The sequence below is a fragment of the Dichotomopilus funicola genome (assembly GCF_033296635.1).
Source record: "Dichotomopilus funicola strain CBS 141.50 unplaced genomic scaffold C8A04scaffold_31, whole genome shotgun sequence".
In the NCBI taxonomy this organism is placed as follows: domain Eukaryota; kingdom Fungi; phylum Ascomycota; class Sordariomycetes; order Sordariales; family Chaetomiaceae; genus Dichotomopilus; species Dichotomopilus funicola.
The window spans coordinates 324,646-349,943 of NW_026944052.1; the positions used below are offsets into that span (position 1 = coordinate 324,646).

Consider the following 25,298-nt stretch of genomic DNA (forward strand, 5'->3'; position numbering starts at 1 on the left):
TCGGCCCTTTCCGTCACCTCTTCACGGTATCAGTCAACAACCCCCTGGCGGGGCAGGTAGAAATTCACCGGCGCAGTGAGCCTCATCATCCAGGGGCTCGGTACCATCGTGAAAGGGCTGTGGCTGTCAGAATAATGTTCCGGACAAAGATGACATGAGGGGCTGGGGGGAGTGGGGAGTTGTTGCGGAGCTTGATGGTCTGAGACGAAACTTCAGTGAAAACGTGGCCGTCTACTGGTCTCCGGGCTCGCCCTACCATCGCACAGGGAGACGTTCCATACTATCCGTAGCTCCGGTGAGCGGAGCCCCAAGAGCCTGTTACAGATACTCGTGTCTCGTACTACACACCAGCCGGCTTGTCCCGTCTTGGTGCCAAGCCGCAAAGCCGCGTCCAAAGTAAGATAAGATTTCGGTTCCTCCGAACAAGCTTCTTTGATCGCCCAAGCCGTGGCGCGGCCATGGCAGCCGAAGCTTGATCCCTGCATCCTGCACCTCATCCTCAGATACAACTGCACTAGGGTACTCAGGTCTGCCTGCAGCTCAGGGTCCAGGGTGTTGAGGGATCTCGGCGCAGCCCGGAGATTATACCGGCAATTTTTTCGCCTGTCTTTTCCCTTTCTCTTTTTCCGAAGTCAGCTCTCATTGGTTGGGGACTGTATCTGCCGTATCGGTCGGATAGACGGGAGCCGGCCTTTTTTCGCCAAGTGCTCGGTTGCCTCAAGCAGAGAAGCGCCGAAGAAAAGTAACTGACAAGACAACCTGAGAGTGAGTGGGAGGGTGGGAAAAAAGGCTTGCGAGCCGCGCTCAGCTCGCAACGCAACGATGGCAAGCAAAGGTGGCAAGAAAGCGTGGTTTTGACAATTCGACTCTTCTCGACCTCACACTAATTACACGTGTGCGGAAGCTTCCGCTGCAGGTTGACATCCAACATCAGGTAAAAATAAGGTAAGAACGTGTTACCGAGTGGGGGAGAAGGGGGGTCGAGTGAGTGCAACGGAAGGAGCACCACGCTCTCCATTGCATGTGAACAATATTGGCGGGATTGAGCGAAACGAGGGGGAAAGAGCGAAAAAAGAGCCTGAGTGTCGAGAATTTAATCACGTTAAATTCAAAATTCTAATTATCTATCAAACTCTATAACCAATTTCTATATCATTTCAACATGTTCGTTATGAAAACCCGCATTTCCACGGGGGGTTGTCTTCCCTGAATTTAATGACCATCACTGAACCCGCCAATCTTCCTCAACCTCGGACCAAAGTAATAAAAAACGGTCGGCATGGGCGTAACGACGAGGCAAATAAATGTTAGGAGCAGCGTCCCCCATTCATAGCCCAGCTTCTTGTACAGCCCATTCCCAATGAAGGCAAAGATGCAGCCCAAGACGCTGCGACTCACCGTCACGGCCGCCAAGGCACTGGCCGCATATGTCTCGAACGAATCCACCATGTACGTTGTCACGCAGATGTAGGTCATCAACATGCCGGTCGAGAACACGGCCGCGCCGATCAAGGGCGCGATCCAATGCACGTCGGGACGGGCCGTCAGCGCAAAGATGAGCAGGCCTGCGGGCACCACGCAGGCGCCGATCTGCATGAAGGGCATGCGATACTCTGGGCTCCGCGCTGCGGCGATGGTCTCGCCGTGCTTGCTGATTGCCCGCGTCTTCATGCTCACGAAGGAGCGGTTCAGGAACACAGCGCTGACGAGGGCGCCGGCGACCGAGCCCAGCCCGGCTCCGAGGTAGGAGAGCCCTGTGAGCTCGTCGGGCCAGTGGTATGAGGGCAGGCCGTACAGAGACTGGGATGAGAAGAGAAGCGGGAGCGTGACCATGTGCAGGTACAGGATGCCGTAGATGCTGGTGGTTTTGGTTAATACCGAGATCCTGACGGAGAGTGCCCTTACGGGTTTAAGACAGCGGGGAATTACTTACATGGCCATGTAGACGCTCATCGCAGCACACACGGGCGAGGTAAACAGCATCTTGGAGGCACGAGCCATGGTCCGCAGAACCACTTGAAAGGTCGAACGGGGGACCGTGGCGGTCTTCTCAGACTGGCTACAGTAGCGCTCATCACCCGTGGTCTTTCGCAAGCCAGCGGCCTTTTGGCGCAACAGAAACGGCGCATAGGTCTCATGCAGACAGAAAATCGACACCACGCTTGTCACACCCGCCGCAATGGCCATGATCCACGCGAGCCAGCGCCAGTTGCCGGTCCCGCGGAGAATAAACCCACCCACAACGCCACCAATCGCCGATCCGCCAGTCGGCCCAAAACTGTAAAACGACTGCGCGCGGCCGCGCTTTTCGGGGCTGAACATATCGCCAATTGTCCCACCACCGATACTCGGCCCAGCCGAGCCTGCCATCCCCGCGAACAGGCGGAACACGGTTAGGGCGGCGATATTGGGCGACACGGCGCAGCAGATGTTGAAGATGGTGAACATGCCGAAGCAGGCCAGGTAAATGACGCGACGGCCGTACAGCTCAGAGAGCGGCGCCAGGTAGAGCGGGCCAAGGCCGAAGCCTAAGACGAAGAGGGCGGTCGGTAGGGTGGGTGTGTAGGTGTCTGTCAGGCCGAAGTCGTCAGCGACGGCTTGGGCGGACACGGCGAGGATAACGGAGGCCATGGGCGATAAGGTCGCTTGGATGCTGATGAGCAGCACGTTTCGCCATTTTTTCAGGGCTGACCAGTTGCGAGGGTGTTGGGGATCTTCGGGGCCGTCCCAGGACTGTGGTCAACGGATGTGTGTTAGTCGTTGTTTTTTTTTCCTTTGAATTTCGTCTGGGTAGGTGCAGTTCTTGATGTTGATGATTTTGGTGATGAGGTTGAATGTGGGAAGTCGATTAAGATCAAGAGGCGATCAAAAACAGCACTGATCTACTTACCACGAGGAACGCCTCATCCTCACCCTCGGTGATGCTGCTGTTGGGTTCTGTAGCTCCCATCGTCCTGATCGTCCTGATCGTCGTGTTTGTTTGTGGGGCTTGACTAGTGGATTCAAGGGCTCACCGCCAAGCAAAGGCTAAAGGAACGACAAGAAGGGGGTGGTTGGGATCGTTTCGTTAACGACAAAGAGAGGGGTTCCCTCCCACCTTGATCACCTTGAAAAGACGATGAGACCATCGTGGTCGTGTGCAAGAAGGTTGGGCGGAAAAGAGAGAAGCCTGCGGCAGTGCGGCTTCCTGCGGCGTTACCTGGTGCAACGCTGAAAAGACGGTAAATACGACCCCCCCTGTCACTTACATGGACATGTTCTCCAGTCAGACATGCAGCCTTAAAAAACGATAGCGAAAGAAGCGAAAACTAGAAAAGTCGCCGGGTGGCTCCGTGAGCGAGACCGAGACTCCACCAACAACTGCAGCGCGGATAAGCATCCGGGCAAGGCTTTTCGATGGATGAATGTTCCTTGCAAAGCAACATAGGCTTCCAGAATTCCGTTATCTTGTTCCAGCAAGGGGGTGATAGGCTGACAGGGTGACACACATCGGATACACGATGTATCTTACATTTCCCCCCTGGACAACAACCCCCTGGAAACATTCCAGACGGTTGGGTAACATCATCCTCGCGTGGGTTCGGCGTGTCACTTTTTTTAGGTTTTGGTATCGTCCGAATATTCTTTACCTGTCACAGACGCACATGGCTTCCGCGCGTTCCCATTCGAGATTATGCTCCGGATCAGTCAGCTTCGCCGGTTCCGTCGTCCTGTCCCGGCAGATGGAGTCGGGACGACAAATCGACGACGTTGTCGTCAGACGAACAGGCAGCTTGCGCAAGCTCCCAGTCGTCAGCCGCATTGCCGCAGCGGCCTTGATTCCGATGCTGGTTCAAGGCTTCAAGCGGCTATGTTCGGCTTCTGAAGCTCGAGAGATGGCATCATGGCTCTGTTGACAAGGCGTCTGAGGGCGGTGATGGGCGGAAGAGGGCCGCCGAGAGTAAGGTCAGCACAGTTTTAGGGTGAAATGCCTAATGAGCCCTTGTAAACAGAAATGAGACTACTTGGTATCAGAAGTAGATATTTATGCGCGTTACCCCAGAGTTTTCGTTCGTAGAGCAGATACTGTATAAACATCTCTTTGATAACAAAGCAGCCTGGCTTGAACAGACGACCCTGAAGAAGAGAGAGACAGAGATAACGAGAGTCTAAGAGTGGATTCGCAGCTCCCGAGTTTCCCTAGTCCCTCGTCGACCATGGCACCACCATTTCACAACATTCTTGACGTCCTCGTCCGGGCAGCCCAGAACAGCCCGGATAAGGGACTTCTCATCTATCCTTCTGGGCAGTCGAAAGCCACCAAACCACAACAACTCACATACGCCAGTCTCCTCCAAGAAGCCGCCGCCCTATCACAAGTGGTCGCAAACATCCCCAGCGTGACACCCGAGAGCATCATCTTGATCCATCTCGACTCGCACCTGCACAATGTGCTCTGGCTGTGGGCGACCATCGCAGCGGGCCTTGTGCCGGCCATCTCGACCCCGTTCACCAACGACCTAGAGCAGCGCAAGAAGCATCTGCTGCACCTCAACGGCGTGCTCCAGGAGCCCATCGTGATCACCCGCCAAGGCTTGGTGTCCGACTTCGCCGTGGCTGAGGGCGCGATGAAGATTCACACGATCGAGGAGCTAGGCAAGCAGAAGCAGCCCCTGACAGAGCCCGTTCAGCCGAGCTCCGACTGCCCACGCGGGTTTTCCAAGGCCGGCGAGGACCTCTTCGCCCTCATGCTCACGTCGGGCAGCACAGGACACGCCAAGGCAGTCTCCCTGCGCCACGGGCAAGTCGTCGAAGCGCTGCTAGGCAAGGCCAGCTTCCACGAGACCACCAGCCGGGATGTATTCCTCAACTGGATCGGCATGGACCACGTCGCCAACCTGACCGAGATCCACCTCCACGCCATGAGCCTCGGGGCCGACCAAGTGCACGTCCACGCCGTCGACCTCCTGGCCCAACCCATGACCTTCCTGCGCCTGATCGACCGCCACCGGGCCAGCTACACCTTCGCGCCCAACTTCTTCCTCGCTAGCGTGCGCAAGGCCCTCGAGGCGTTCGCGCCGTCTGTAAGCGAGCCGCTGCCGGACCTCCGCTCGCTGCGTGCCCTCATCTCGGGTGGTGAAGCCAACCCGACTGCGCTGGCGACCGCCTTCTCCGACCTGCTAGCCCCGCTCGGGGCTCAGCGGCACTTCCTCCGGCCTGGCTTCGGCATGACTGAGACCTGCGCCGGCAGCATCTACGGCAAGCAGTGCCCGACCTTTGACATTGCCCACGCGCGCGAGTTCACCTCGCTCGGCCAGTGCATCCCCTGCATGGACATGCGGGTGTCACGCGCCGGCGTGGGCGTTGTGCAGACCGCTGGTGAGGTTGGCATCCTCGAGGTGAAGGGCCCCAATGTGTTCAAGGGGTACTACAACAACCCCGAGGCCACGGCGTCATCGTTTTCCGAGGACGGCTGGTTCATCACGGGCGACCTGGCGTTTCTCGACGACGGCGGCAACCTGCACCTGGTCGGGCGCGAAAAGGAAACCATCATCATCAACGGCGTCAAGTACTTCCCTCACGAGATCGAGGGCGCCCTCGAAGACGCCAACATCCCCGGTGTAACCCCTTCCTTCACCGCCGTCTTTCCCCACCGGCCCAAGGGCGCCGACTCGGAAACCCTCTGCGTCGTCTACCTGCCCAGCTACAACGCCCAAGACGATGCCGACGCCCGCCTAGCCGCCCGCAACGCCATCCGCGACGTCGTCATGAAGCACTGCATGACCCGCCCGTACAAAATCATCCCCCTCGAGCGCGTCTTCCTCCCCAAGACCGCCCTAGGCAAACTCTCCCGCAGCAAGCTCCGCGCAGCCTTCGAAGCCGGCATCTACGCCGACGCCATCCAACTTGACGAGCAACTCCTCGCCACAGCCCAGGGCCCCCTGATCAACCCAGTCACTACCCCGGATGAAATCCTCCTCCAGCAGATCTTCGCCGACGTCTTCAACGTCCCCGCCGAGGAAATCGGCACCGACACCAACATCTACAACCTCGGCTGCACCTCCGTCGAGATCTTCCGTCTCAAATGGGCTCTGCAAACCCACCCCTCGGGCATCTTCCCTCCCTCCATCCCCGTCACCACCCTCCTCACCAACCCCACCATCACCTCCCTCCTCACCACCCTCATCAAACCCTCTTCCCCCTCTCCTTCCATCGCCTCCTACAACCCAGTCGTAACCCTCCGCACCTCCACCTCCTCCAATCCCCCCCTCTGGCTCATCCACCCAGGCATCGGCGAAATCCTCATCTTCCTGCACCTCGCACAGCACTTGCCCGACCGGCCCATCTATGCTCTCCGCGCACGTGGGTTCGACGGCGAACCGCTGTTTGGCAGTATCCCTGAGATGGCGGAGACGTATCTGGCGGCGGTAAGGCGGGTGCAGCCGACGGGACCGTATGCGTTGTTGGGGTATTCGTTTGGGGGGACGGTGGCGTACGAGATGGGGAAGTTGTTGAGCAATGGGACACAGCAAGGGGAGCTGGGGTTCTTGGGGGTGTTGGACCAGCCGCCGCATATTAAGGAACGGATGCGGCATGGTGGGTGGGGGGATGTGTTGTTGACGCTGGCGCGGTTTTTTGATTTGCTGCCTGATCAGGAGCGGGAGGCCGCGTTTGTGGATGCGGTGGAAAAGTTCGGGCAGGGGGATGAGGCGAGTGAGGAGCTGGTGGAGATGTTGTTGGGGTTGATGGAGATGGAGAAGTTGGACGAGTTTGGGTTGGATCGGGATCGGTTGGCGCGCTGGACGAGTTTGGCGCTGAACTCGCATGTTATCGGGCGGGATTATGAGCCGGATGGCCAGCCCGGGAGGGTGCCGTTCTTGGAGGTGTTTTATGGTGATCCTATTACGGCGGTGGCGAAGGATAAGAAGGAGTGGCGTGAGGTTAAGTTGTCGCGGTGGGAGGGGCTGATTGATGATGTGCAGTTCCATGAGGTGCGAGGTCATCATTACACGCTGCTGGCGCCGGAGAATGTGGCGTCGTTTGCGAAGACCTTGACGGCTCGGCTCAAGGCTCGGGGGGTCTAAGGGGGCCAGTTGAAGGAGTTGGATGTTGTTGTAAATGGTTTTCTTTCTTTTTTCCCACTTCATCATATTATACGTTAGAATTTCACGTTCTTATTTCTTTGACTGTATTTACAGCCGCCTGAAGTCGACCTTTTGTGTTTTCGGGTTTCAGTTTCTGGGCATCATTAGTTACTTGCAGTTGGATCTGAGTTAGCAGTAGCGGAATTCATGTCTGTTATTTTGTTTGATTTTATTGTGCTTTAGAATCTTAAATCCTTCTCCAATTATCACTACTCTCGTGAAGCTGGCGACTTTGAACTCTCATGCTTAGTCAGTTTGGCTGATGACTTTGGAGTTCAAACTCCTGAATGAAGAATGCCGGGTTCCACACATCGTAATTAACACAATTAATAATTCGTCAAAGTCGGCGATGTTTCGCTGAGTATGGGCGTTGGATTTGTACAGCTGTAACTATCCGTATTTGATCTATGATCTCCCAGAGAAACAAGTCAAACGATAAGAAAACATAAAATAGAACGAAATCTACAAAAATTGAAACCAAAAATAGAAGAGTAAACAAAGTGAAAGCAAAAAGGTCAAGGTGCCCGCTATAATACAATTTCAAAAATCCGCCCTGTGCGCCTTTACCGTCCATCTTCTAATTAATACACCACCCCTTAATGCACGCTGATGGCCTCTCGGACCTGCCGAGGCTGAAGAGGCTGCGAGAGTCGCTTCTGGTAGGTATTCCATTTTAGACACGTCTCAAGAGAGGCGTCGGGAATCTTGAGTTTAGCGATCTCATCAGGACGTTCCTATTCGAAGCAGCATCAGCAAAAAGTCTACCTCATCGTCGTCAAGAAGAAATGCAAAGAGAGAGAAAAGCAAACTCACCAAGATATTAACATAAAGCCCCGCGTCCACATGCCACGCCAAATGGCAGTGGAACGCCCACACCCCCGGGTTGTCCGTCATAAACTCGAGCACCATGTAAGCCGGGCCAATGCTCTTGTTGCCCGGCTGCAACACGTGGGTATCCCGCCGCATGGGGTTGTTGCGGTTGGCGACGCCGTCCCACTTGCCCACGCCTTCGGCCACGATCCAGTAGTCGTGACCGTGCAGATGCATCGGGTGCTGGCTGCGGTTGTTCATGCTGTAGTTGTTGACGATGATGCGCACCGAGCTGTTGCTGCCGACGTTGTAGGTCATCCGCTCTGGATTTTGGGCGTAGGATGTGTTTCCTTCGTTTTCGTGGAAAAGGAGAGAGTTGCTGTGAATGGTCAGCGAACGAGTCTTTTGTGGTCGATTTTTCCTTTCTCTCCCCGGGTGGTGAAGAACATTACTTACTCAAAGTCCGGACGGTAGGTTACGTCGTTGACCCACCACAAGGTATTCCCCGTGGCATTAGCTCCGAATCTAACGTTGAGCTCAATGGTAGTGGCCGGCTCGTCGGGTGGGTTCATCGCGTAAAGGGGCGTAGTGATATTCAGGGGCACCTAGTTATGGTCAGCAAATGGATGAAAAAAAAAGGGTTAGGAAGGCCTTAGAAAATATCCACTCACATTCCCACAGAACGAGTCATCATACACCGTGGCCTTCGTTTTGGGCAGAACCCGGGTATCGGCCTTGTCATAGTAAATCGCGGCCTTGGAGAACCCCTGGGTGCTGACGGCACATTTCGGGCTGATGTCGGACCGCATCCACAGAGAATCCGTCGGTCGGCCCGTGGCTTTCACCAGCACATCGGCACGCTGCCCAATGCCCAAGGTCACCGCATCCGTCTCGTACGGTACAACCGGGATGAAATCCTGCGTAATGACCTTCATCTTCATCCCGTCAATCGTGAACCGCTGCATCCCCTGGCTGCCAATGTTCATCAAGCGCAACCGGTAGGTCTTGCCCTTGGTGAACTTGAAGACAGCGTACGGAGCATTGTCTGAGCAGGTCCGGTTGAAGATTGTGATGTTGGGGTTGGTGCAGTCAAACGGCATGAGACCGTTGATAAGATTGTTGTCCGAGTATGGCTGCGTAAGCGGAGCCGGAAGGCCGACGACGCCCTCGGTGACAACCTGGTATGTATCATGGTACCAATCCGTCTAAGATTTTGTTAATTTCCAGAACCGAAGAATATTGGGTGGAATTGGTTGTATAGGCTTTACAGCCAAGTAAAAAACGTACCAAAAATACAGGGCCAAGATCCTCGTCATAGTGGTCGTGGGGGTGTTGCGGTCTGCATTTTTAAATATCAATATCGGCATAAAGGATATTTCGGCGTTAAATACGACCAAACAACAGGACGTACCCATGAATGATAATGGCGCCATAGGCGCCGCCCGAGTACTGAGATCCCACATGCGAGTGCCAGAAACTCGACCCAAACTCGTCGGCTCGGAACCGATACTGAAACGACTCGCCCGGGGCGAGGGGACATTGCGAGGCAGACGGCACACCGTCCATCCACGGCGTCCCAACCTGGCGGATCCCGTGCCAGTGGAGAGCGGCACCTTCTTCGGGCCCGGTGATGTTGTTGACGAGCGTGATCTCGATCCAATCGCCCCAGTTGGCGTGGATCGCGGGGCCCGGGAACTGGCCGTTGACGACCAGCATCTGCCGCTTGACACCATCCGGAGACAACTCGGCTCGCGCAATGTTGAAGGTGTAACGCCGCGTAACTCCGGTCTCGGGGATATCATGCGGGTCGGCGCGATCTGCGGTCAGCTTGCCCCATGGGCACGGCCCATCTTTTGCGGAACTGTGAGTGGTCTGCAGGGCTGTTAATGCATGTTTTACGAGCTCGGTATGGTAAGGTAAGGTAAGGGACGTAATTTGGAGTTAATATCGAACGTGGGACTATGTGTGTGTGTATGCATGAGCTGCTGAGTTGCATCACGAACCGACGTCTGGTTCTGCATGCACCCTCATATCACTCGTTCGAGTCGTTCCACATGCTGACCACCGGCAGCCGACCAGCCAGCCAACCAGCTAGAGAACACCAAGAGATTTGACGAATGGAACCGAGAGGCAAGGCGACCTACCGAGTCGGTGATACATATCGGGTATCTTGGTGCTGAGAAAGTGCCAAGTGTGGTAGAAGGGTCGGCCACCACGTGGGCGATGCCCAACAAAGCAACGCTCACCGCTTGGATGAGCCTCTGATGCAGCATGGCGAGATTCAAAATCAGCGCCAAGCAAGGCCGAATAGGTAGGTCCAAATGTCGTTCGCTGTGGAGACTAAGTTAAACTCGTGGCACTCCTAGGATTCTTCGAGAGCTGCTGAGATGGGATGATGACCGCGTCGCTCTGAGACACTGATGATCACGGATTCACGGTCCCTCGTGGCTTTCTTAAACGACCTTTTACTCGAACTTCGGGTCATCTTGTACCTATTTACGTTCGTTGGGCTTTCTGATCCTAGGCGAGCTCCCAAAGAGTCCAATTTTCAGGAGAAGCCTGCCTCGCCTTTGCGTGGCCTGTCATCTGTCATCAAGGGAGAACCATTTGTTCCTCGCTAGCTGTTCCTGGCGTGGCTGCGAGGCGCGGACGCCTTCAGCTCCCGCCTAAGTTCTCCCATTTCACCTTCGATCGGGCTGTACGAGATCCTCGGCGCCTGTCAGATCGTGAAAGGTGTGGTTCGGTGTGTGGGTCGTATGCTGTCAGGTCCACGCGAAGTCCATGTCAAGTCCATGTTCCATTGTCAAGGTTCCACTTCGTTCGAGAAGTTCGTGTGCGGGTCCACTTGGCGAATTTTCCCAACTTGGACGTGACGGCGACTTTTGACCAATCGGCGTTTAACTGCCTGGGCGACTCAATGTCGCGCGTATCATTGTACTCCGATCCTTGCCGCCTCGGCCCGGATGACGACGGCTGCGGCTTGTGCGGCTTGCGGGCTGCGGTTGGTGCGAGGCAGTCAGCCGTTCGCGGCGAATTGATGAATTAATTCCGCTATCGGCGCAGCTGAAGCGGAATCGAGAGTCCAACCGCAGAGCCGCGAAGAACCGAGTGCTACCAACCGTATCTGTTCTGCCTCGGATGCGCGCGCAATGCAGCCGCCTGCAAGGGGATGACGTTAATTGCTGAAGGAGGGGGGCCTAAAGAGGGGCTCAAATCGGGAAGAGCAAACGGCTGTTAGTCGGGGCTTAAGTCCGCGTAATCCCGTTTTTAAATCCCGGAGCAAACAAAGATCCCCATTGAGAAGTCAGAGTCTCACTGTCTCAGACTCTCAGTAAAGCACGCAGGGGTGGGGTCGTGGACGAAGAAGTGAACTATTTGAGAGCCAAGCCGTCAGCCATTCTACCCATTACCAAAGCAGCTTTCATCAGTCTTCAACCTTCCTCACTCTCTCATCCACCTTTGCACTCCCGCATCACCCGACTTGGCACATCTGCAAGTTCTCCTTGGCATCATGACTTCGCTGCCTCCCGCTCGCTGCTGCACTCTTGGCAACCTTCACGAAGGTGAAGCCCAAGGCGAAATCCGGGACATTGGGAAAAGTAAGCCCCCGAGTCGTGTGCCTGCCTACCCTGCAATCTTCCCTTGAGCTCGGCCGTCCTTCCCGTTCTATTCTTAGCGCCGGGGCGAGTCACCAAGGCACTATTGCTCAACACTCGTTCTGGCTCGCACTTTTTCAAAGTTCTCGACTAATACTCATTCATCAAAGTCTCCACCTACTTCGCCTACCCCCCAGACAAGTCCGCTACCGAGAACGCCATCCTCATCCTGACGGATGTCATTGGCCACCAGTTCATCAACGCCCAGCTGCTGGCTGACAAGTTCGCCGCCAATGGCTACCTCGTCGTCATGCCGGACCTGTTTGAGGGCGACACCGTGCCCCTGAACAGGCCCGAGGGCTTCAAGATCATGGACTGGCTGCAGAACCACCTGCCCCAGCACGTCGAGCCCATCATCGACGAAGTGATCAAGGAGATGCGCGAGAAGCTTGGCGTCAAGCGGATCGGTGGTATCGGCTACTGCTTCGGCGGCCGCTACGTCTGCCGGTACCTGAAGCCTGGGACCGGCAAGCTGGAGGTGGCTTACACTGCCCACCCGACCATGGTTGGGCCGGATGAGCTCGCGGGCATTGAAGGCCCCCTGAGCATTGCTGCTGCGGGTAAGTGAATGGAAATCCGCCGGCGGATCTATGATCTCCACCTTCAGGGCCAGAGAGAATACTAATCGATGTTATCCTACCTTTAGTCAAGGACTTTGTCTTTACCACGGAGAAGCGTCACGAGTCGGAGGAGATTTTGGCCAAACTGGATGTGCCGTACCAGATCAACTTGTTCTCGGACGTCGACCACGGGTTCGCCGTCCGCTGCGACTTGACCCAGCGCCGGCAGAAGGCCGCCAAAGAGGCTGCTTTTACGCAGGCAGTTCAGTGGTTTGATTTGTACTTGAAGGAGTAATTTGGGCATCATATAGATGGCGTTTGTGTTATTTGCTAGCTGCTTGACCGAGATGCCCGATTAATCAACAGGCACCTTCACATAGAATTGTAGACTAAAAAATACGAAATCCGCAATTCATGCACGTCAATGCCCTCGTTTCTCATCACACCGTTTGTTGTGAATCGATGTTTACACGAATTTTGGGATCCCCAGAAACCTCCTGAGTGACGGAGAGTTGTCCCGTCATTTTTTTTTTCAAGGCTCGTGACGCCCCGCATCTGCGTGTCAAGAGTTATGATCATAATTATAAGAATCCCTTAAACCCGCCCCCGCTGGTCGAGCATGCGTTTCTCCAATTCACCCCAATCCACAAACTTTGACAACCTCACAACATGAAAACCGCCTGGCAACGCTTGATCCGTTTCGTCTCCACCGACGACCGGATCCTCCATGGCGAGCCCATCTTGCCCTCTGAAGGTTTTGATCTGGGGACTACCACGGAGGACACAAAACTCAAAGCGAGAGTTATCACGGGGGCAGATCTCTACGACACAACCGGTGCGACCAAAGTAACTGAAGAGATTGTGACGGTCAAGAAACTGCTGGGGCCGCTCACACCGGCGGATGTCCCCATCTTGCGATGCATCGGCCTGAATTACCTCACTCATAGTAAGAAGTTTGAAATTTCAAGAGGCCGATCAACGCTTCCCTAGTTGGTACACCGGTGAAGGCTAACCAGTCGATTAGTCCGCGAGACTGGCCGCCCAACCCCGTCATACCCCGTCATGTTCTTCAAGCCTTCGACAACAGTGCATGATCACGGGACCAACGTCGTCATCCCCAAGATCGCTCAAGATGAGCAGGCCGACTACGAAGGAGAGCTGGTGAGTGAGCCCCCGAGTGCCGATGAATACCGACCAGTCCCCAAGTATGCAAGGGACTTTTACACTTCACTACAACTAGAAACTGACAAACGGCACTTCATGTTTGCCTACACTATCAATAGTGCGTGATCATCGGCAAAGACGCAAAAGACGTGCAAGAAGCCGACGCGCTAGACTACGTCGCGGCATACACAGTCGGCAACGACGTCTCGGCTCGCAAGCTCCAGCTTCACCCGCACTTTGCCGGGCCTATGCCGCAGGCCGATTTCTCCAAGGGATTCGACTCGTTTGCTCCGTTAGGCCCGGCCCTCGTGTCGACTAGCCTTATCCCCGATCCGACGGACATGGCTCTGACGACTACCGTGGACGGCGAGCTAAGGCAGCAGGCGCATCTTAGTGACCTGGCGTTTACGGTGCCGCATTTGATCGCCTTTCTGTCGAGTGGCACGACTCTGCAGAAGGGAAGTGTTATCATGACTGGGACACCTGGAGGTATTTGCTCTTTTCTCTCGCTCTCGTTCGTTCAGTGCAAGTCGGAGACTGGTAGCCAAGAACCCGAATTTTGCTAACCGCAAAATGCAACCTGCAGGCATAGGATCTCGGATGAGCCCGCCGAGATGGTTATGCGTTGGGACCCAGATGGAAGTGCGGATCGACAAGATTGGAACTCTGAGAAATGGGGTAGAATTCCAGCAGTAGCTGGTACCTTAGGTAGATAATTCAGTACATGAGATGTTTTTCATAGTTACTGCCTTGAGCGAGAGTCTGGACAAAGTCAAGTCAACACAAATTCCAAAATCCCACATTCCATAACTACCGTCGTTGAAGCCGTCCAGCCACACGCCCTCATTCTCCTCTCCCTTGCTTCGCGGCTATCTATCACGGGCACAATATTCTTCGGCGTTGACCCTCGGGACCAATCCTCACCACTATCGGGTGAGCCCCTCACTCTTCCCCCAACGAAGCTCTGCGTCAAACAAACAAGCCTTCTCCCCGCAGCTTGTCAGCCACTGCACACGTGGAGGGTGACAGGGAAAGAAAGTTTGCTCCGCTAATACCTCAGAGCAAGGTTACATGCATGTCCGCCCCTGCAAGCACCAGTCAGCCCGCCCAACCGGCGACTTTCCGCACTCTCCCTTGAGGCAAGCCTCTGGAGACTATTTTGAATTTTTGAACCCCAGAGGAAGTTGCCATCAGCCATCAGCCATCAGCTGAGACCGGGGTACCACCACAACGGTTTGCGGGGTAGGAATGCAATTCCGATTTTCGGGAGCTTCTCCGGCAGTGGCTAGATGCGGCTGGGGATGAAGAATATTCTTCCATAAGATTATCGGAGGAGCGTCAAAATGACCGTCTCGGAAAACGACTATTCCGCTCGTTGCGGGTCGGTTCCCTTTTGCCAGTGAGCTCGTTCATTGACTTGGTGTGCCATACGAGTTGATCACCTCGCTCTCCCTCTCTCTCTCCCATTTTCCGATCTTCGAATTCCCCCAGTTCCTTCTCACACCACGCCGCTGTGCACCCGCCACAATGGCCGACGACGAGAAGGGAAACCTCTCGGTTTCTAACGCCGCCGAGTTCAAAGTGTCCGCGACCGGCGCCGAAGACTCGGAAAGCGGCAGCGGCAGCGGCATCCATACAGAAATCGAAATCGACAAGGTCGCCGAAAAGAAGCTGCTATGGAAGCTCGACCTCCTGATCCTGCCCATCCTGTTTTTGTTTTACATGATGTCGTACCTTGACCGGGTCAACATTGGCAATGCCCGGATTCAGGGGATGGACAAGGAGCTCGAGCTGAATGTGGACAATCGATACAATATTGCCCTTCTCGTAGGTACACGCTCGTAGCATTGGGTCCTGTTTTTTTTGGGTTCTTATGACGTGAGTGGGGAGTTATCGATAATTAGAGACTGACCGGATTTCTCAGCTGTTCTTCCCCATCTACATTGTGCTTGAAATCCCGAGCAATATGCTGCTGAAGCATGTCCGGCCGTCGCTGTTCCTGCCGGGCCTGGTGTTCTTCTGGGGTGAGTCTACCCTCCCGGATATAAATTGAAGCTGGATTAGGTTGCCTGTGGCTAACGATTCTATTCTGTCAGGTATCATCAACATGTGCACCGGCTTCGTCCAGTCCTACAAAACCCTCTATGTCCTTCGAGTGCTGCTCGGAATCTTCGAGGCGGGTCTCGTACCAGGTGTCATCTACGTTACCTCGATGTACTACCGCAGGCATGAGTATCAGAAGCGATTGAGTCTGATGTTTGTCGCTACTTCCATTGGTGGCGCATTTGGCGGTGTAAGTGGGCTTCCTGGACGTACTTTTTGGGCGAACAGAAGTTGAATCTAATCAAAAATGGACAGTTGCTCGCCTACGGCATTGCACACCTCGGCGGCCAGCAGGGTTATGCCGGATGGAGATGGATCTTCATCATCGAGGGAGCTCTCACTGCCTTCATCGGGTTGGTGTCACCGTTCATCGTCGTGGACTGGCCAGACCAGTGTCGCCATCTGAATCAGGATGAGAAGGATCTGATCCGCAACCGACTGCGCGACGACGGCGGCGAGTTCCGCATGGACAAGCTCGACAGTTTTGGAGTGAAGAGGATCATCTTGGATTGGAAGATCTGGTTGGGGTACGTAGCCCCCCTTTCTGCTCCCCTCTTCTGCTCCCCTGATGCCTGATCATGCTGGTGTTGTGAAAGTATTGGAAGTTCAGCGTATCTCGGCTGCTAACCCTCGGCCTGCAGCGCTCTCGGTTACATGGGCTTTACGACGAGCGGGTTGGCCATGTCATTCTTCCTGCCGACCGTTCTGAACGATTTTGGTTGGGCCTCCACCGATGCGCAGGTACACACGGTTCCGGTTTACTTGGTTGCGGTCGCCTTAACCCTGGGCCTCTCATGGGCCTCCGACGCCCTCAAGCATCGTTACAGCTTCATCATGTTTTGTTTCTTGCTCACTGTTGTGGGTTACGGCATGGCCCTGAACCAAGAACACCTCTCGCGCGGCGCCAAGTATGCAGGCTGCTTCCTCATCGCTGGCGGGGGTCTTGCCGGAGGCCCTCTGTGCATCGTCCTGCTGTCGAACAACTTGTCGGGGCACTGGAAGCGGGCCGTTGGGTCTGCCGTGCAGGTCAGTTTTGGCGGGATTGCGGGTCTCATGGGCTCGCTGATCTTCATGGAGCGCGAGAAGCCTGACTATCGGACGGGTTACACCGTCGGCCTCGCTATGGCGTGTGTTGCCGGCCTTGCCCCAACGATCATGATGGTGGGGATGTGGATTGAGAACCGGAAGCGAGACCGCGGAGAGCGAGACGAGAGGCTTTCATGGCCTACTGAAAGGCTTAATAACCTTGGTGACTACCATCCAGGTTTCCGGTTCACCTGGTAAAATGTCCTCAGGCCGAGTATAGTTACAGTCAATTTATATCATTTGGGCGTCTGGCAGAAAACTGTTGGCATTATTGGATGTGCTGAAAATTGTTCCTGGTCCGTAGGTACCGATACTAGTTTTACCCGATGCCAAACCGTCGTGTTGAGTGATTGGGATGTCCATGGCATGGCGATCATACTTGTAGTCTCGGCCTGGGTTTCTCTTGTGGGCTCAACGGAACCCTTTTTGGCACTGCTGGCGTCTTGTCTGTTGTGGGGAGTGCAAAAATGTGATTTGCCATTCCGGGTAAAAAAGAGGTTCCTGGATGGGAAATGTCACGGGCTCATTGCCGGCTTTTGTACGGCCTGGGCTATTTTTAAGGTGACGGTTCCAGTTTGGGGAACATCGGTAAACTTTGTGTTGCCCTCATCGATTCTCGGGAAATACAAAACACCAATTGCAGCTCACCGTCACCGCCCGTCTCAGGGGAACCAACCACAGGGCGACAGCGGGCCGTTGATTGGCCGGCCCTTGTTTCGCCGTTGAGAGGGTCGAGCCTGGGCTTGGAAGGTCTGGGCGGTGCGGCCAAAGCGCTAGCAATTGATTGACCAGATCAAGAAAATACTTCAACATTGTTGAGAGCCAGAAGGCGCAGAAACTTCTATACATCCATCCGACCATAAAACCACGTGGCTTTTGCCAGCCTAGGAAGGAGCTAGTCCGCGCTTTGTTGTTAGAGGTCAACTACCATAGTACAGCATGCTCGTCTCTTGACTTTCGCGACAGCGATAAGCTCCTCGTTCCTTGGTTTCCTTGGTAGCTCCGTTGAACGTTAACCTACCAAATCATCTAGGCTGGTTTCAGAATTTCATGGTGCTTCTGGTGGTACCCGTGGACCAGAAAGATTGGCGCTTACCGTGTGTGAAATATAGTTATACTGTGCGATTCGATAAACCAGGGGTTTGGCTGCCTGGTCGTTTCGGGGCTTGGCTCCAGAACACCATCCCCGACCTCCCCGACATCATGACGCAAGGGAGCAAGGAAAAGGGCTGTCAACCTCAAGAGTCAAGAGAGTCAAGCCGATCTCCTTTCTCGTATTTTGAAGTGATGTCAACCCCCACTCCATGTTTCTAGTGTACTGAGAGGATGAATTACTGTACATGCACTTGGCACGACTACCCGGCACGTTCATGCACCACAAATGTCATCAGTCGCGACACATGGCCATGGCGATGCAAGTCGAGATATTAGGGGCCCAAGCACAAGGCGGCCAATGCCATACCCTAAGGACTGACAAAGCCGTTTCAACCTTAAATTGCTTCAGGGGACGGCAACAGTGGTTTCCCTATCGACGATATGGAACATGATGCCGGGCTAGCCACTTCTTAACGATGAGAAAAAAAGAGACAGTCATCAAGCAAAGAACGAACCCCTCTATTGGACTAACTGTCTTGGCCGAAATGCTGAACGATTCAGATTTATAATGTCCACGAGACAGCATTTACCCCAGCCAGAGGTCCACAGCCGCCTGCAAAGCAGCCATGCCGTCCCAACACGACAAAAGACCAGAATTAGACCTCGTCTCGATATAGCCTCGAGACAATACCTCCTCGAGATGAAATGCTTCTCAAGTTCTCAAGCGACAACTTTTTTCAAACACCATTACCGCCAATTGGATATCGCGTGGATCGCGTCTTTCTCATGAACGTCCGCGCCCCTCCCTGTCTCCCGCTTCTGGCGCACAGGCGAGTTTCAGCTGAGAGCGCTGGGTTGCTTTGAACCTGGCCGGGCATGGGGAAGCATGGGTCGAAGAAACGGGAGATTGAGCAGCCTGGCCAATGACACAGAAGAGCAACCTCAATTCAAAACGTGAAGAACACCCCGCGGCCATCCTTGCAACAAGTCACATTTTATTCCCTTCTTTCTCCAGCAGTCACAGGAACTTCGAGATTGTCAGGATTGTTTCGATATGTCCTCGTGCCCCAGCAGCACAGAACAGCGCCGCGTCGTGTCGTGGGGCACAGCAGACCTCGCTGGCAAAGAGGCAAGAATTTTGAAGAGGCGGGCGGGCACAGGAAAATCGAGCTTGAACGCCAGCCGTTTCCTAGCTTGGGACCCGCCATCAGGAAACATGGATCGCTCCAGGGGTTTCTTCGGTTGCGGAGCTTGCAGCGGACGTGGGTGCCGGCCAAGGCGTCCAGGCCTCCACCTCGTCGCTCCATCACTGTGAACCTCAAACACTGGTCGTTAGTTCTCTCTTAAAACGACAGACGGGAGCGTGAGAAGTAAAAGAAGCCAAGAGCCGGATGCGGACGTGTGAAATCCCGAGGGCTCACACAGAGTCGACGGAAACGCAGCAAAGCGTTCCGGTAATTAGGTAGGAACTTCCGCAACCGTCCTCGGTCGTCAGAGGCCAGGTCGAAGAAGTTGAGTTCCCATGAATGTCGTGTACACTAGCCGTGACTAGCGTAGGTTGCCATGTGTGTGGGCGCTTGTGTGTGCGTTGACCCCCTAAAAAAAGGTTCAGGTTCCCGCGTCTCACCAACAGCCCCTCATCCTTATTTGACCCCTGGTAACCCCTTCTGACGAACCCCCTCTCTGCCCCTTCTTGGCCTGCAAGAGTGTTTTTGTCTGTCGAGTCGCTCGTTTGTTAAATATTTCCGCCATCTCCTCTTGCGCGGAGAGCTTAGGTTTTGGGTTTTCCCTCTCCCTCTGTCGTTGCTGTTGTCGTTTTTGCTTGGGTCCTTGCCGGAGAAAAAAGGGCTCCCCAGTTTTGCGGCACGTATATCCGAACACTCGCCTCCGCGTGCCAGGATCGCCCAGCCTTTTCGCCCATCACAGTCACACGAACGTCACCGACCGTCCACCCGAGACGCCGACCGCCCCTCCAGGAAGGAAAGCAGCTCCTTTCGAGGCACTTGGGATCAGTATCACAAAAAGGAGTCAAACGTGCTAGTTTTGGTTTGCAGTGGTGTTCCAACCGTTTTCCATCGCCACGACCAACGCTCCCGCCGACCTCGAATTCAGCCCACTGCAACGCCATTCGTGTACAGTATTTTTTTTTGAACGGCGCAGCAAGTACCCGACCAGGAGGTGCAGCAAGCGCCAGCCCAGACTCGCCAGGAAACGTGGGGCATCGCGAGTCTTTCTGTCTCCAGGCCTCCACCTGCATCTGCCGAAAAGGGGCAAGTGCGGCAGGTGGCCATCAGCAACATCCATTTCGGTGCTGCGCCCTCGCACTGTGACACCAGCCTCTTGCAGTCCGTGGAAGCGCCCGGACCGCAGCAGCAGCCAGAGAAGCAGGGCACCACCCGGAACCGGCCCGCAAGCACAGCAGCAGCAGCAAGCCCAGCCCAGACGCTTCTCTGACCTGGGTTCTGTCCGAGGATCTCAGACCAACACGATTCATCAACGCCAACCAGCGCAGATCGCTCGACTTTCGCGCGCCGTCGATTTCCTTTCCTCCATAAAATTTCCCACACGCACCCCGAAGCTAGTGACGTTTTGAAAGAGTGTGTGAGAGAGAGAACGCCCTGTCCAGGCCAGAGCAACAACACAGTTTTCGGGACAGCACGCGGCCAAAAGAAAACAAAACGCTCTGAAGAATTCTCAGGTTTCCGGCCCAACATTCCGGCACACCAACGCCCCCTTTCCATTCCCGCCGCCGCAACCCTCGCTTCAGCCGCTCGTTTGCAGGCACACCTCCATCAAAAGTGGCGTGGCAGCCTTCTCCCGTCTCCCGACACAATCCCGCTTCCTAATTTTATCCGAGCTTTCGAGCAACCAGCTTCAAAATCGAATCCCACCGGATTTCTCATTATTTTTTTCCTGGCAGCGCATCGACGGCACTAATCTCGTAATTCTGGAAACACCATCCCGATCATGAGCACCGCAGTTGCGATGGCTCTCTCGCCCGCTCCCCACGACCGGCCGTCCTACGGCTCTGACCTCCCTCCTCCTCCGCCTCCGAGCTCGACTTCACCCAGCGCACAGCGAACCGCAGCCGCCCCTCCGCCCCCTCCCCCCACAGGGTCTGGTTCGCAACCGCGATCCGGTAGCAGCAGTCCGAAGGGAACCGGCGCGACAGCGAACCCTCATAAGTCTTCGCCACCGAGCGCGTAAGTGAACCCTAGCCAGCCGCTTTTCTCGCGCTTTCGGGGTTGTTTGTTTCTTTGATTTTGGACTCTGAGCTAATTTATTGGCACACAGATCTCGCAACGCTGGCGGACCAAAAATAATTGTGAAGAAGGAACCCGGCTCACCCGGAATGCAAACAGCACGGCACCGGCCGAGGAAACTGGATTTATCCAAAAACACCAATGTCGTGTCTCCCGCCACTGGCCGCCCTATGACGGCAAGGGATGGTCTCGTAATTCAGGAGGTGGGCATCGCATGCCTGTCGCCGGGGTTCGTGCCAAAAGATGCGACCGAGCAAGAGCAGTTGAACCGTAGCATGAGTGTTAGGGAACACCAGAGACAAATCATCGAGGCGAGGCTGCAACAACAATCAGCGAAGCTAGGAGACGGACCTGGGGGAGAGAGGGAGCCGGGTTCGTTCGCTGCTAAAACACCAGGGCTCGCGCGCAAGCGTGGCGCTCCGCCAGGTCTCAGCATCGTCGCCCCGTCCCACGAACAATTTGCGAACGAGAGGGTAATCCAATCGGCGCCCCTCGGCCAGACATTTACTGGGAGGCACAACCCGCATCCGCTAACTCGGCATATCACCAACCAACCCTCGAACCTGGCCAGCACATCGCACATCCACCATGTGCCTGCGACACAGACAAACAACCGACTCCCCCCGATCGCTGATGTTTTTGGTCAAAATCTTTCGGGCCATCCCGAGTCGAGCGGTCATGCCATGTTTGCTAACCAAAGCCGGGCGCCTCTCCCGTCGCCACACCACCCTCCGCCTCCCCAATCTGCGCGTGCGCGCGAGTACAAGTCAGCCGAGGAAGCACAAGCGGAGCTGGCCGGTGGCCGGCCCGAACTCCTACCAAAGTTAGTACGCTACGGTGGGCACCAACCCCCGACGCCACCATCCCCTCCGCACCAGCAAGCCCCTCAGGACCACCAGCCCAGCCATCACAGTAGTGGAAGTGATGCCCATCATCACCATCACCATCACCACCATAACCACCAGAGCCACCCCAGGCCATCCCAGCCAAACCATGCTGACTCAACCCTCGCCGCAACCAGCAGCCGAAGCCTAAGCAACAGTCACCCCGCCCCGCCCCCGGGCCCTGGCCCCAGCGGCGGGAACAACAAGCGCCGACGCGCCGAGTACGAAGACGGTGGCAGCCCACCACTAGGGAACGGCGCGCGTCCGCCCCCTCCGGCACCGACACACCATCACCAACACGCGCAACAGCCACACCAACAGCACCCACACCAGCAGCAGCCCCAGCCACAGCAGCAACAACATCATGTACCCGGTCCGTCCTCATCAGCTATGCCGCTACCTCCTTTTGGCGCCCCTCAAGGTGCACGGAGGGGCTTTTTTGGCGAAGGTCGCGACAGTCCCGAGACAATCGAGGCGAAGAAGGAAGAGTTCTTGGCGCTGTGTGCTAGGGCATGGGATCTAATTCACTCGTGAGCGTCCACGGTGGGATGAAACAGGCCCTGTAAGGCGGTCTCTCGGGTCGCCAGGTATTTGCACCCGTGCATTTTAGGCGAGGGAGGATGGGAGGAGATGAATATGGTGATGGATAGTATATTATTCTCCTTATTGGAAGGAAATACCGGTGGAAATAACAGTTGAGAAGGGGGTAGTTCCAAGCGGGTCTTGAAAAAAAAGGAGACGCGAAGAGAACGCGATGTTCATATTGATTCGAGTTGTCACAAATAGTATTGATTGTGGACATGTAAAAAAAGTGGAAAGAAAAAAAGATGAAAAAAAAAAGAGCAAACTCTTGAGAATAACGGGCATGAGAGAATAACTTGTATCGGGAAGATGACAAGCCTGTGACGGACTGGCTGACTGTGTCTGACTTTTGAGTATGACTTCGCGGGCGGCGGTCTTAGGAGATGGTCGGGCGGAGAGGTGATGGGTGTTGAGGAGGTGATGGAACAGGGGACTACGGTTGGTTGGTTAGGTCACAGTCTGAGGCTGTGATGGGGGGACGGGATGGCTCTTTGTGTTATTGGGATTTGGTCGTTTGTTGCTGGGTTTGGTTTAGGATGGGAGGATGGCGTCAAGGAATGAATGGTATGGGGGGATATATATATACGTATGTATCTAGGTCTCAGGTCACAACACACCACTTTTTTCATAAGCTTCCGTGCTGTTGTAACTGTCTGCTGTTCCTGACCTCCTTTCTCGTGGGGGCCAATCTTTGGGGAGTAACAGAAGAATCTCTCTCAGTAAGCAAGGGAAGGGTTGGGTCGGCTGCCCCTCGGTGTGTTGACATCGATAATGTGAATGGATATCCTCTGTAGGGCAAAAGACAATCGTCTATTGCCGCAGCAGATTGGGCCCCTATAAACCGTGTGACACTTTGCCTGTACTGCCTTTCGCCTTCCGTTTTACATCATGTCGTGGTCTCCCCAGGTACTGATTGCACAATAACCTCCACCACACTCATCAAGTTGGAGATTTCCGTCGCGACCCCCGCAAACCATTCGGGTCCCCTTTGTGTTCTCAAGGAAGAAAACAAGCAAGAAATAACAAAAGGGAAAAAGGAAGAGAGAAAGATAAGAAGAAACCTCCAGAAAATCCAAATTCCATAAAGCTCACAGCCAAGGCCTATCCCCATCCGGAGGGATAGACGTTGGGCAGTTACGAAAAACCCGGTGGTTTTTTCTTCGCTGACTTGGGGATTGAACCCAGAGCCATTTCGATTTACGACGGAATTGGCGGGGCCAGCGCTCCTCCCAAGACCGCTGCGCCAAACACCGCTGTTTGGCGAATTGGGAGGAGATGGTGACTGGAGCAGTGGGAGGGGGGGTTATATTCTTGGGATGGAGGGAAGGTGCGGGTGTGCTGGGCGTGGTTCATATTTGGCTTGGTTGGGTCCCCTCCCCATTTGATGTGTTGGAAAGGATGTGAGGCGAGATGTAACTTGAGCTGCTGCTGCTGCTGTACCAGAAGAAAGAACGATCGAGGCAACATTATGGTTAGAGCGATTGTCTTGATCGTTACACATCTAACAGACGGAGACGAACAGCCGTCCTCGACCTACCACTCCCCGTTGCTTCTAGGTAGGTACGGCCCTGGACTCGCCTTAACTCCTAACGAGCCCCCACGTGTAAAGGAGGCAGAGGCGTGAAGGAGAGTGTAAAATGACAAAAGCCATGAGGAGGACGCAAACCATGGGGAAGTCACCACCTACACCCAGAACCCTGCCCTACCCTCTTACCCTCCTACCCTCAAAGTCGAGGCCCCGCCCAGGAACCCGTAAGATAGAAGTCAAACCATGGCCTGACTTTTGCTTCCTTGTTCCTTACTTTTGAAGCTGCTAACGAGATTGACAGCCCCCGAGAGAGGAAGGGAAGGTACGAAGGCCAAAGGAGAAGGCAACCACGAAATCCCATAACCCCCCCCACCCTCTTTTGTCGTTCTTCCGTTCTCGTTTCTTCATGTCTGTTCTCGATTTCCGAAGAACACAAAATATCACAGACGGAAACAACAAGCGTTCTTATTTGTGACTTTGATCGTTACACTGACACACCTCTCCTGTGTTGTTTGCAGCAGGGGAAGTGGTAAAGGTCTAAAACTCCTTCAAGGTATGGAATTGACGCCTCGAGAAAGACGGTGGTGTGTAAAAAAGAAGTTATGGCTTACAAACTTGACAATGTCAAACGGGGAGAGGGAGATCATGTTGAATTGTTCATGGGTTATGTAAGTATCGACGAGGGTAGATGATACTAGCCAATAGAACTAAACGATGTTTAGGCGGCCCAGTTGGCGACAGCCCCAAGGAGGGCAAGCAATGAGGCGGGTATATAGCATATAAGAGATAGATAAGGAGCATTAAAGAGGAACAGGGAGTCGCTGAACGAATGCTGTACGTTTAAAATGTATCTAGGCCACCCCACCTATCGCTCTAGAAAAGCAGATTGCCAGCCATTGTGTCCGTCCATCCCGCCGTCTGTCCTCGTCACATCCCGAGTGAAAGGGACGGCGAAGAAACCGTGGTTATAACTAAACATAGGATAAATAGCACAAAAGCCGCCCACTATTACAAACAAAACCGGGTACCGAGAAGTGAAAGAAATGGAGGAAAAGCGAGAGAATGAACTGCGATAAGAAAAACTCCCAAACTCCTATGCTCGTCCCAACCAAGGGACTCCGTGTCGTGATAGATGTTAGATCATCGTTGTCCCTGCACTGGCGTTGAGTCCTGTTGTCGTTGGGCAGGGCGTTGCGAGGGTATTCATAAAAGGTCAAGGTACTCTTCTTGTGAGCGAGCGACCTGTGCTGGTCATGCTGGATATACTGTGCTAAGCTCCGTCAGGGCCCGTCAAATGGACCGGGCGTGGCGGCAAACATGTCAACCTGAACGGAGCTCATATAATGTTCCGCCAGACGGTTTCCGATGGTTCACATCCATTACTCCCCATTAAATGGAGAGAAGGGGTGTTACACATCAGCTAGCCATCTGGCGGGACGTGTG

General features: G+C 54.7%; 7 protein-coding genes across 7 annotated transcripts; 5 read left to right on the forward strand and 2 right to left on the reverse strand.

The window, feature by feature from the left end:
- Positions 1 to 1,212: 1,212 nt before the first annotated feature.
- Positions 1,213 to 2,950, reverse strand: C8A04DRAFT_37307 (major facilitator superfamily domain-containing protein; the record flags this gene model as incomplete). Its single annotated transcript, XM_062783833.1, has 3 exons — positions 1,213 to 1,858; positions 1,934 to 2,733; positions 2,891 to 2,950. The coding sequence occupies 3 exons, from the start codon at positions 2,948 to 2,950 to the stop codon at positions 1,213 to 1,215; spliced, it is 1,506 nt and encodes a 501-aa protein (XP_062637070.1).
- A 1,246-nt stretch (positions 2,951 to 4,196) lies between these two features.
- On the forward strand, positions 4,197 to 7,064 carry C8A04DRAFT_28693 (uncharacterized protein; the record flags this gene model as incomplete). Its single annotated transcript, XM_062780742.1, has 1 exon — positions 4,197 to 7,064. One exon carries the CDS (start codon positions 4,197 to 4,199, stop codon positions 7,062 to 7,064), a length of 2,868 nt encoding a protein of 955 aa, XP_062637071.1.
- A 656-nt stretch (positions 7,065 to 7,720) lies between these two features.
- On the reverse strand, positions 7,721 to 10,207 carry C8A04DRAFT_28694 (Cupredoxin; the record flags this gene model as incomplete). The annotated part of the gene is made up of 7 exons (XM_062780743.1): positions 7,721 to 7,858; positions 7,938 to 8,313; positions 8,391 to 8,539; positions 8,606 to 9,139; positions 9,222 to 9,273; positions 9,346 to 9,806; positions 10,079 to 10,207. The coding sequence occupies 7 exons, from the start codon at positions 10,205 to 10,207 to the stop codon at positions 7,721 to 7,723; spliced, it is 1,839 nt and encodes a 612-aa protein (XP_062637072.1).
- Positions 10,208 to 11,445: 1,238 nt separating this feature from the next.
- C8A04DRAFT_28695 (dienelactone hydrolase) lies at positions 11,446 to 12,445 on the forward strand (the record flags this gene model as incomplete). The annotated part of the gene is made up of 3 exons (XM_062780744.1): positions 11,446 to 11,533; positions 11,701 to 12,150; positions 12,237 to 12,445. 3 exons carry the CDS (start codon positions 11,446 to 11,448, stop codon positions 12,443 to 12,445), a joined length of 747 nt encoding a protein of 248 aa, XP_062637073.1.
- Positions 12,446 to 12,819: 374 nt separating this feature from the next.
- Positions 12,820 to 14,010, forward strand: C8A04DRAFT_28696 (uncharacterized protein; the record flags this gene model as incomplete). Its single annotated transcript, XM_062780745.1, has 4 exons — positions 12,820 to 13,096; positions 13,175 to 13,311; positions 13,434 to 13,803; positions 13,901 to 14,010. The coding sequence occupies 4 exons, from the start codon at positions 12,820 to 12,822 to the stop codon at positions 14,008 to 14,010; spliced, it is 894 nt and encodes a 297-aa protein (XP_062637074.1).
- An 831-nt stretch (positions 14,011 to 14,841) lies between these two features.
- Positions 14,842 to 16,701, forward strand: C8A04DRAFT_12167 (major facilitator superfamily domain-containing protein; the record flags this gene model as incomplete). Its single annotated transcript, XM_062777236.1, has 5 exons — positions 14,842 to 15,141; positions 15,239 to 15,338; positions 15,411 to 15,607; positions 15,673 to 15,944; positions 16,059 to 16,701. 5 exons carry the CDS (start codon positions 14,842 to 14,844, stop codon positions 16,699 to 16,701), a joined length of 1,512 nt encoding a protein of 503 aa, XP_062637075.1.
- Positions 16,702 to 20,565: 3,864 nt separating this feature from the next.
- Positions 20,566 to 22,279, forward strand: C8A04DRAFT_12194 (uncharacterized protein; the record flags this gene model as incomplete). Its single annotated transcript, XM_062777245.1, has 2 exons — positions 20,566 to 20,801; positions 20,893 to 22,279. 2 exons carry the CDS (start codon positions 20,566 to 20,568, stop codon positions 22,277 to 22,279), a joined length of 1,623 nt encoding a protein of 540 aa, XP_062637076.1.
- Between the last annotated feature and the right edge of the window lie 3,019 nt (positions 22,280 to 25,298).